Raw genomic sequence first — 11,676 nt, 5'->3', positions numbered from 1 at the left:
TTGCAAAATGAGGGAATTAATGGAGAACCTGTTTTAGTAAAATGTTTGTTCAAAACCAAATGTAAAATAGTTAGAAAATGTTGCAAGATAATCATTGATAGTGGAAGTTTTGACAATTTTGCGTCTGAAGAGTTGGTTAACAAGTTACAGTTGCATAGACTAAGATATCCTAAGCCTTATCAAGTTGTTTAGATCTAGAAGAAGCATAAATTACTTGTGAGTGAGCAATGCCTTGTTAAATTCAAAATTAGGAATTATCACAATGAAGTCTTATGTGATATCATGCCTATGGATTGTTGTCATATTGTTTTGGGTAGATCTTGGTAGTATGATAGACAAGTTTTGTGTGATGGTAGATTGAATTAATATACTATTTGGGTAAATGGAAAGAAACAAACATTGTTACCCTTGGTAGAGAAACCAGGAGAATCATTGTACCATAGTCAGAGTATGTTTGGTTGAAGGAAATCAATTTGCTAGAGATATGAACGAACAAAATGCTTTTTTTTCTTTGATTCTTATAAATACTGAGAAACAAGATGAGCTAGCATGCACCTGAGGTTGAGTCTTTGTTAGCAAAGTTCCAAGACATAATTTCTGATAATGTACATCATGGTTTACCACGTGTGAGAAGTATAAGTCATTGTATGGATTTGATAACTCGAACTAGTTTGCCTAATAAAACACTGCGTAGATTGACACCTGATGAAAAGGTTGAATTGAATAGGAAAGTGCAAGAATTTCTTGAGAAGGGTATGATTAGAAAAATTTTAAGTCCTTGTGAAATACTTGTTGTGCTAGCACCTAAGAAGAATGGGGAATGAAGAATGTGCATTGATTCTAGAGTTGAAATATAGATTTTCTTTGTCTAGGATGCATGACATAGTGGATAGTTTGAGTGGAGTGAAGTATTCTACAAAGATTGATTTTGAAAAGTGGCTATCATTATATTAGAATTAGAGAAGGGGATGAATGGAAAACTGCTTTTAAAACTAATGAAGGTTTATATAAATGGTTGGTTATGCTCTTTGGTTTACCTAATGCACCTAGTACTTTTATGAGATTGATGAATGAGGCTTTGAAAAGATTCTTGGGTATATTTTGATATTCAATAACACTAAGAAAGAGCATCTTGAGAATGTCAAACAAGCATTGCAGGGATTGAAAGAGGAGATATTGTTGATTACCTTTAAGTAATGTTCATTTATGAAAGAAGAGATTGTGTATCTTGGTTTTGTTATTTCAATTGATGGTTTGAAGATGGATCATGAAACGGTGAAAGTTATTCTTGATTGGCCTACACCTAAGACTGTTGGAGAGGCGAGATCATTTTATGGATTGGAGAGTTTTACAAAAAGTTCATTAGAAATTTTAGTTCTATTTGTAATGCTATGACTGAGACTATGAGAGGAGATAAAAAGGATTTCAAGTGGACATGTGGCGAACAAAAGAGTGTTGAAGCATTGAAACAAAAGATTGCAGAATTGCTCACACTTGATTTGCTTGATTTGAGTCAAGTTTTTCAAGTTGAATGTGATGCCAATGGGAATGCTATTGGAATTGTTTTGAGTCAAGAAGGAAGACCCATAGCTTGCTTTAGTGAGAAACTGAATGATGCTAAGAGAAAATATTCAGTTTATGATAAAGAATTCTATGTTATTGTTCAAGCTCTAAAGAAATGGAGACACCATTTAATGCATAAGGATCTTATGTTGTATACTGACCATAAAGTTTTGTAGTATTTGGGAAGTCAAAAAAGTTGATTCAAAGACACATGAAGTGGGTTGAGTTTTTGCAAAACTTTTCCTTTTCTTTGAAACATAAGAGTGGATAGTCAAACAAGGTTGTTTATGCTTTAAGCCAAAGAAGGATTTTGTCGATTGCAATAAGAATTGAGGTACTTGGTTTTAATGTTTTGAAGTATTTGTATGAATCTGATCTTGATTTTGCATAACCTTGGAAAGCTTGTAAGTAACAGATGGCGGGGACAAGTGGACTGATAATTTCATTCAACAAGACATGTTGTTTAAAGGAATTCAATTGTGTATACCTAGAGGATCTATGCGAGAAAACATCATAAAAGAAAAATATAGTGGTCGACTTGTTGGACACTTTGTGATTGAAAAGACAGTAAAGTTGATTTCAGACAGGTACTTTTGGTCGTAGATATATAAAAATGTGTAGAAAATGGTAAGAAGTTGTAGAATTTTCCAAACAAAAAAGGGAACTAGCCAAAATTTAGTATTATATTCACCATTGCCTATACCCGATAAGCCTTGTGAAGATATCAGTATGGAATTTGTTCTTGGTTTGCCTAGAACTCAGAGAAGTAATGATTCTATTTTGGTGGTGGTTGATAGATTCTAAACGATGGCTCATTTCATACCTTGTAAGAAGACATCTGATGTTGTACATATAGCTGAATTGTTCTTTAAGGAAGAGAGATTGCATGGATTGCCTAAAACTATTGTTTCAGACAAAGATACTAAACTCATTGATTATTTCTAAAGGACACTTTGGAAGAAGATGAACACTAAGTTGAAGTTTAGTTCTACATTCCATCCACAAATAGATGGACAAACTAAAGTTGTAAATAGAAGTTTGGGTAAATTGTTGAAATTCTTGGTTGGAGATAAGTCTACTAATTGGGACTTGATTTTGGCACAAGCAGAGTTTGCATACAATAATTCTATAAATAGGAGCACTAAGAAGACACCTTTTGAGATTGTTATTGGAATGAATCCTAAAGGAACTACTGAATTGAGAAATATGAACATTGAGACAGAGAAGTGTTGAAGCTGAAAAATTTGCAAATTTCATTAAGGCTTTACATGAGGAAGTTAAAAGGAACCTAGTAGATGAGAGGAGAAGACAAATCTTTTGAATTTGGTGATGAGGTAATGATTCACTTGAAGAAAAACAAATTTCCAATTGGTACCTACAGTAAGTTGAAGATAAAGAAATTTGGTCCTCGTAAGATTCTAAGGAAGTTTGATAGTGGGAATGCCTATAAAGTTGAATTAACAAAAGACATGGATATTTCCCCTATATTCAACATTGCAAATATCTTTGAGCATTTTGAATTAGATGAAAAGATGAAAGGTAACTTGGATTACCCTAAGAAGAAAACATATAGCATTGAGAAGATCTGGATTACCCGAATAAGTAAAAGCACCAGAGGAAATGATTACATGGAATACCTAGTTTAGTGGAAAGAGAAACCAATTGAAAACAGTTCATGAATTATGCAAGTTGAGTTGGATCTCTATGATTTAGATCAAAATATCAGTCCTGCTTGATGTGGATATCAGTTCTTTATTAACCTCAGGTGTCTAATGCAGGTGCATTTTGGGTCTTTGAGCAATCTTACATCAACCAAAAATATTTCCAATTTTACCAGTCTAGTATTCACGAAGTAGTTGTTGCTTCTTTTGTTTTCATGTTATGCGCAATCATCATCATATCAAGGACCTTCCCTGGATCCTTGTCCTAAGTGTGTGAATTCTTATGTTCTATATTTCTCAAGTTTTGTTTTGTTATTTGTGGTCATGTTTCCTATTGTTTCCACCTTGCGTAGCATGTTGTTCTGATTGGCGTGGTTTCAGTTGATTATGTGGCATCTTGCACAGTTAGGCATCGACTCCTAATACACTTATGGACCTACCTTGGAGTGCGCATCACTTCATATGACCATTTGCAGGTTTTGGTTTGCTCTTCCAAGTATGGGCCTAAATTGTAAATAAATGCTTGACTAGCCAACTTGTGGCTTAGCTGGCTATAGAAAGAAGCTTAGTTAGATGTAGGGAGGTAGCATTCTAAAAGAATAGAAGATAGAAGATAGAAGATGCAAGCTAAGGCTCTGAGATTGAAGAATTCTTATTTTGTATAAGGCCACAACCCGGAAGGCCTCATAGTCGGACATGTTGTAGTTTCTTCATATGTGAAGCTAAATAATTACACCTACAAATATGTTGCATTTGGCCTTGTGTTTACTGTGGTTTTCTTTAATCAATGTATAGCTTTTGTGTGTAACTTTGAGAAGGGAGTGTTTGATGTTTAAATTGAGTTTATTCCACATGTTATATAATTTCTTGTGGCTTCTTGCATCACTTGTGTTCTAGAGGAACTACTGAATTGAGGAAATCAGATATTGAAGTAAAGAATAGTGTTGAAGTTGAAGAATTGCATGAAGAAGTGAAAGGTTATCCACATGATAGTAATCAAGGATATAAAGAAAGAGCAAATAAGAAGAGAGGATATAAAACTTTTGAGGTTGGAGATAAGGTAATGGTACACTTGAAAAAAAATAAAAAATTTCTAGTTGGCACTTATAGTAAGTTGAAGATGATGAACTTTGGGCCTTATAGAATCTTGAGGAAATAGGACACTAGTAATGCTTTTAAAGTTGAATTATTTGAGGATATAGATATTTCAATTGTGTTTAATATTTTAGACATCTTTGTGTATCATGAATCTGATGAAGAGACAATTGATAAACCCAATTATCCTAAGAAGAAGACAAGGGGAATTCACAAGATTTTGGATACTAGAATTAGTAAAGGCACCAGGGGAAAAGATTACAAAAAAATATTTGATTCAGTGATAGAATAAACATGTTGAAGATAGTTCTTGGATCACAAAAGCTGAGTTGGATCCATATGATACTTCTCAAAGCATCAAGGCTTCCTAATGTGGATATCAGATCTTTATTTACCCCAAGTGTTTGATGCAAGAGCATCTCGGTTACTTTGGCAATCTTGCATCACCAAGAAGATTTACTTTCATTGTTACTATATGTTGTTTGGAGAATAGTCATTGTTTGCATTTCTCTTTCTGCACAGTTAGCTCTTTAATGTGGATCATTTGCCTAAGCTTGCAGAATCTGATTTCATCATTTGTGGAAGTTATATTTTTCTTTGTTCAAGGTGGGTTAAACTAAAATTAAAAATTGTTTCTCATATTATTCCAAGGAGCTCAATATTGTGATTTTATCAGTTCTGAATCAATGCAAAATGAGTTGTAGATTGCGATGGTTGAATTATCTTCGCTCTAGTATCATGCACAAAAACTTTTCATCCGATAAAGATCTCATTCTTCGATTGCAAAGACTCCTCGGTAAGAGGTATCATTACAAAACTCTAACCTTAAGTTTGAATCTCAATATAGTATTTATCTATTTAAGAAAAAACAATATATACATCTATGAATACAAAACTATGCCTAAAACACACCAACTCTAATTGGAGAGAGTAATAGGAATGCACAGGTGGTCTCTAATTATTGCATGATTGCCTGGTTGGACAAATAATAAAATAAAGAACCACTGAATCATATGTATGGTAAAAAGGAGCTTTCCAAAGCGTACCCAAATATCGAAGTTGTTTCTATTTTCTCTTTCCGCACAGATAGCTCCTTAGTATGGACTTAAAGTGGATCTTTTGCCTAAGCTCGCAGAATCTAATTTCATCATTCGTGGGAGTTATCTCTCTTTGTTCAAGGCTTGTTATTTTCTTGGCAGCTTGAGTAACATACAAGTTTGGCTTCATCAAGGTATTGTGTGTCATCATGGTGTTCCGTGCACTTCATAACCTCTTCTTGTATCATGTGTGGACCTATCCTTGTCCCTAAGAAAGTTTATTTGCTTGTTTGAAAGGCCATTGAATTCTCCTTTGGGGCAAGACGTATATTTTGTAATAATTTGCTAGATATGGTCCACTTGTGGTCTTGTTGGCTATATAATTAGAGATTTGGGATTAAGAAAGGTACAATAAAGTTAGAAGGAAAATAAAAGTTTTGGCTTTGTAAGCCCGAGCTCTTAAGCTCGTTGATTGTAATTTCAATGTATATGGTTGCAACCAAGCTCCAATTGTTGACTTCCATATGTAACTTTAAGCAAGGGTAGTTGTGAGGTGATCTTTATCCCCTCCTATCTTTGCATCAAAGGAGGAGAAAAGGCTATATAATTAGAGATTTGGGATTAAGAAAGGTACAATAAAGTTAGAAGGAAAATAAAAGTTTTGGCTTTGTAAGCCCGAGCTCTTAAGCTCGTTGATTGTAATTTCAATGTATATGGTTGCAACCAAGCTCCAATTGTTGACTTCCATATGTAACTTTAAGCAAGGGTAGTTGTGAGGTGATCTTTATCCCCTCCTATCTTTGCATCAAAGGAGGAGAAAAGGAAGATGGAGAAGAAGGAAAAAGGAAGGAGAGGAAACAAGAAAGAAGGATAATGAGAAGCATCATAAGGAGAAGGAAAAGGAGGAGACGAAAAGTATGGAGAGTAGTAGTAGGAGAAAATAAAGGGAAAGGAGAAGGAGAAGTAGAAGAAAAAAATGACATGAAGGAGAAAGAAAAGAACAAGAAGAAGGAAAAGGGTGAGACAAAGTGGAGGAAGAAGCCAACAAAGAAGAAGAAAAAGGAGGGGGGTAGGAGGAGGAGGAGAAAAGGAAGAAGAAGAAGAGGAAGAGGAGTGGGAGGGGGTTAACCAAGGAGGAGATGAAGAATATAAAGCTGAAGAATAGAAAGAAGAGAAGTATCATCTTCTGATCATACTTAAGTGAATTGGATGTGATTGTATCAAAAGCCTGTCTAACAATGTCACTGCAAACAATTGAGAGATAAACAAACCACTCTATTCAAATTGTGCAAAAATACAAAATTTTAAGGGTGAAAGACATTGTGAAAGGATACTACACACCATGTGTATTGTTGGATGTGTAGAGTAATTAATTGTGCAATATATCTCACCATCGGTGTAACTATTTCACCTCCTCTTCGTGCAAATGCTAGTTGTAAAACAAAAGAAGAAACAAAAGCAATAGGACCAATAAGGGTCATAGGGCCAGCAAGGGTTGTGCCTGTAGAAGTAGGGACAACATCGAGTGCTGCAGCAAGAGCAAGAATTGGACAAGTAGTGGAAGTCTAATCCCAATCAGCAACGTGAGCAATTTCCAAATTTTCAGTAGGTTTAATATTCATCAACAGAATGCGAGTCCTTGGAAGAAGAATTTGAAAGAGAATTTGAAGCAATCCTCCACCAAGTAGCAGCAGTACCTTTTCAACACAGAAGAGAGCAAACAACAGCAATGCCTTATAGAAAGCAATGTCGACAACAGGAAATGAAAAGGAAAGTCCTTTTATAGTTTGCGATTCTAGCCATGTGATTTTTGGTCTACACATGGCGACAACAATATGGAACTACAAATACTCATTGTCAGAGGCACCTAATTGTGCTACAAACAAGGCGTACATACCCTACCCCTCAATAGTATTTGAACCTATGACCTTGGAAGGAAGGCCCTCATAATCTACTACTTGAATGTGTGGCATCTCTCCGACCATGAGAACCACCTCCCTCGTAAGCAGAGTGAAGATATCCATATCAACCAAAAATATGGGCAAACATATAATGGCTCAATGTAGCAATAGCTTCATTCACCTACAAAAAATGGCCAAGAGTCTCAGATGGACTCGAAGCAAGACATCTCACATTAATGAAGTGGGAGATTAGGAAGACAGACCCACACTACACGCACATTGAGTAGTTCAATAAGAGGGTTGAATGATTGTCCAAGAGTGGAGATTGGGAAGAAATTAGTGGCTTTGTTGTATCCAAATACAATGCAACCATATCGTTTTGGTCAAGAACAAAAAAAAATTACAATTAAATTTAAACTCGGTAATTATTCTTAGAAATGTTGTAAAAGAATCTAGTCATGATTAGCCATTGAAGAATTAACAAAGGAAGAATCAGAAGCCAAAACTGTAGAATGATCAGCATTTGTAGTCTTCTACAATGTGTTGGCACCTTTACAATGCAATAAAGAATAATCAATAGCCAAATGACCTCTGGAGAAGCATCACTCAGAACAAAACGAGAGACCCTCATAATCTAGCAATGGAGTCCAAGGCTTTTCTCCAACCATGTGAACCACACCCCAAAAGAAATGTGCACACCAAAATGCGAGCAAAGGTATCAACCTTCAGAAGCGGCCAATTGAATTTCCAATACCAAAAATGAAGGGGAGGATTTGGGAGACTGTCCCACATTGACTACATACTTAGCAATTCAATGAGGGGGATCAAAGAGACTATCAAATGTTTGGTCAAGAAAGTGTGCTTCCCCAGCCCTACAACTTGCCCAGCACTAAATTACGATCTTCAGAAGAAATAAAAAAGAGCAATAAAAAACACCTTTGCACAAGGGAAAAGCTTTGTGTTACCGAAGGCTAAGGATCTTGAAGAATCAGAAAACCAGCGATACAAATCCCGAAGGTAGGGCCAAAATCCAATGAATCTATAGACCAACTCGCAATGTTGGTAGAAATCCACATTCTTCACCACATCCAGGCCACTAGCACACAGGATGTCTAGGCACATGCAAGGGGCCATGATTTCTCTTTTGAAGGAATAGCTGCTACAAATTTGGCAACATGAGTAAAACTCTGTCCAACAGAAGTCTTCTAGGGTGGCGGGCAATCCTTCCACCAGCAGCCAGAACTCCTGAATCGTCAACAGCAGACACCAACTTGGACAAAAAGGGTCTACAGGCAACCCCCAAACAACACAACAGAAACAGTGGTAGGAGAAAGTCTACCACAGCAGGCAAAGTAGCTGTATCAGCCACAGGGCCAGACGGCAGAATAGCCATTCCAACAAGCACAGAAGCCTTTGAACAAGTGTGAGTATCAAATCAACACCTGCTATCACAGCCATTTTAACACATTCAGGTATTGGGTCCTTTTCCCTATTAAGGAATGTTGCCACTACCCAAGATTAAGCTTAAACAGACAGTACCTGGCTGCTAGTGCACAGCAAAATTTTGTTCAATTGTGATTGATAGCAAACCTTAAATAAAGGGTAACCCTACAGCCATTTGCTGCTAGGAAAGCTACAATGTATTGGGTACACGCTCCCAGTGAACTGAAGAGAATAGATTGAAAATCTTCTAAAATGTGGATTGAATATGAGGATGCACATTCAATTTGTAAACCAAAAAAAACACCTTAAATAAAGATCACATGCAGTTTGAAGTGCACCTTTTTTACATCTTACAAAGTTAAAAAGGAATGTATAAAGTCTCATTTGTTGAGCACGAGTTGAATTGCCTGATTATATGACAAATGAATGTATCTGAATCAGACTTTGAGTTAGAAGCAGTGTTTGAGTCTTTTGCTGGTCCTTCGTAGCAATGCCAACAAGTGAAGCAGAAAGCTGCCTGAAACACAGCTTGTTAAAAACACAATAACTACACCAGAACGTCATGTTCAACTACACCAGAACGTCATGTTCTTGCAATGTGTTCTCAATGCATCAATGTGGCTGAACCCTAAATTTTGACTGACAGGCATGCTACAGGTATTTAGGCCAATGTTATACGGTGCACGATTGAATTTCGACAATATAATACAAGTGAACCATTTAAGCAATAAGTGTTTCTACGAAAAACATCTTTTACTCGTGCACTGTTAATCCAATAAAAAATAATAAAGAAACAGAAAATTGCATATTTCCTTATTATATACTCAAATACTTGTGTACAATTATTTTAAGTCATTCTAGGGATTGGAGCTCCCCTCATCTTTTTCACTGTATTTTAAATCCTGCTCGACTTCTAAATTAAAGATTTAAAATAGTGGTCAGGGACTGAATAAAGAGCCTTGAAAGAATTCTAAAGCCAGCTTTAAGTACTAGCAACACAAGGCATTGCACTAACATTACTCCGCAGCTTTCCCTTTCATCCTGTACACATTTTGCCCTCCAGGATTGCCTGAGGTAGTTTCTATAAGATAAACGACCATAGAATCAATATCATCATGAAAGATGCTATACGCTTCCATCACTTTTGCATAACTGAAACCCATGGATAGAACAGTCTGCACACTGCTTGTGACTACACCCTCTGGAATTAACTGGAAATCTCCAAGCTGAACATTATGTTCATTTTTGGATGCTCCTGATACAATACAAATAAGGAAAACTCAAAACCAAAGCACCAATAAACTAAAATATTGAAAATTTCATTTATCCAAAACCAGCCTAGAAAATAATTAATGAATGTAACAACAAAAAAGATACTTGGCGTTCAAGGAGTGAGTATTACTTGCACTAGAGGATGATGGTTCAGCTCCAGAAGTGGACTCCTTACCACTATGCTGTTGGAGGGTGCGAAGATATTCAGCTCGTGAAGCCTCCATAACCATGCGTTCAATTTCCTTCTCTGTTAGCTCCAAGTCAGAGTAGAAGCGACCCTCAGCTAAAAGTGCCTGCCATCAAAAGCTGAGATGCTATAAGCTCAATATACTGCCTCAAAAATATGAATCTCAGGGCACAAATAATATACTGTCTCTTATTACAGAAATTATAATTAAAATATAGTTAGATTTGTCATATCCAAAAGCTAGGTTGCATGGATACATGTACCCAAGTACTGGGTACTCCATGTAAAGCATCGTAACTAATGACCTTGATTAAGATTTCTGATTTTTTTAGTTTTTGTTTGTGCATCAACTTGTTGTTTATTACGCTTAATTCAATACATAATCTGTCTGAAAATTTGATACAATAGTGATTAACAGTAAACTTTATCACTGTTGAAAACAGAATTTTAAACAGTGTAACACGGAGACTCGCACCCACCTCCCAACCTCGAAGTACCTGTCCCCCAGATGTCCCCGCACGGGGCACTTGCGCACCCAAGTACCCCCACCTCCGCCATTCCACAACCATGCTTCCGCTGGAATGGGTACTTGGATTTCTATTTGAATTTTATTTTTAACATTACTATTGGGTATGTAATATGTTACTATGTTGAATGTTCAAATGTTCTAGTTCATGTTGCAATTTTGATATGTTCAAGTATTTTAATTTGGTATGTTCTACTGAAACATGATTTCATAACAAGCATTTCAAGTTCTATAAGCAAACTATACAACACCCCTCCCTGCCCCATCCTCCCCTTGCCACCGTCCCAAAAATGAGGCCCATTTTCTCCCCATCCTGCTAACTCGTCCTGGCGTCCCGACGTGGGGTTACATTGGAATTTTATCATTTGCAATATGTCACTGTTATATGACTTATGATCTTCCTGTTCATGTTTAAGGTCTGCCTTCTTTGTTATGCATCTAAACCATTGTTCTGAGAATTGCCATGAAATCACCTGAATCGCCGGTTTGGCGATTTGATTCAGGCTGGGCAATTTTTTATTAGTCGTGAATCGGTTCAGCCGATTTTTTCCCATGAATCAACAGATTTTTTTAAAAATAATTTTAAATAATTTTTTTTTTAAAAATAATTGTTTTTAAAAAAAACTAAGAACCGTAGTCATACCTCTCACACAGTTGACTAAAATAGTAAATCATACATCTCCAGTAAGGAATAGAACTATCAGTTTTCCACCTACCAAGGAAAGGATTCAAAATCCCCCCACAATGTCAGGATTTGACAACTCAAAAAGAGAAACATCCAAAGAATACGTACTCTTATACATGTGCAACAAATACAATTGGGATAATTATATCAATGGTGTCATATAGAAGAACAATGAGGCAACATAGTTCTGAATTCATATGGACCACTAGAACATTGGATATTCAATCAAATAAGTTGATAACACTCTCCCATTCTTAGCAAATATAATACATCTGATTTATCCAATTACATAAATCAGGCTTAGAA

The 11,676-nt window shown here is 36.1% G+C and overlaps 1 protein-coding gene across 3 annotated transcripts in view; it reads right to left on the bottom strand.

The window, feature by feature from the left end:
- Positions 1 to 9,486: 9,486 nt before the first annotated feature.
- Positions 9,487 to 11,676, bottom strand: part of OTLD1 (OTU-like cysteine protease family protein) — a 55,383-nt gene continuing 53,193 nt past the window's right edge. For all 3 annotated transcript variants that reach the window (XM_089807924.1, XM_089807923.1, XM_089807925.1), the window contains exons 8-9: positions 10,103 to 10,265; positions 9,487 to 9,955 (exon numbers count right to left, since the gene is read on the bottom strand). In XM_089807924.1, the coding sequence (XP_089664050.1) occupies positions 9,717 to 9,955; positions 10,103 to 10,265 (402 nt within the window). In that variant the 3' untranslated portion in view covers positions 9,487 to 9,716. The remainder of the gene's footprint in view (positions 9,956 to 10,102; positions 10,266 to 11,676) is intronic.

Source organism: Cupressus sempervirens, chromosome 11 (assembly GCF_028749045.1).
Source record: "Cupressus sempervirens isolate cs-2001-9-10 chromosome 11, ASM2874904v1, whole genome shotgun sequence".
In the NCBI taxonomy this organism is placed as follows: Eukaryota; Viridiplantae; Streptophyta; class Pinopsida; order Cupressales; family Cupressaceae; genus Cupressus; species Cupressus sempervirens.
This window is presented reverse-complemented; position numbering and strand designations above follow the sequence as displayed.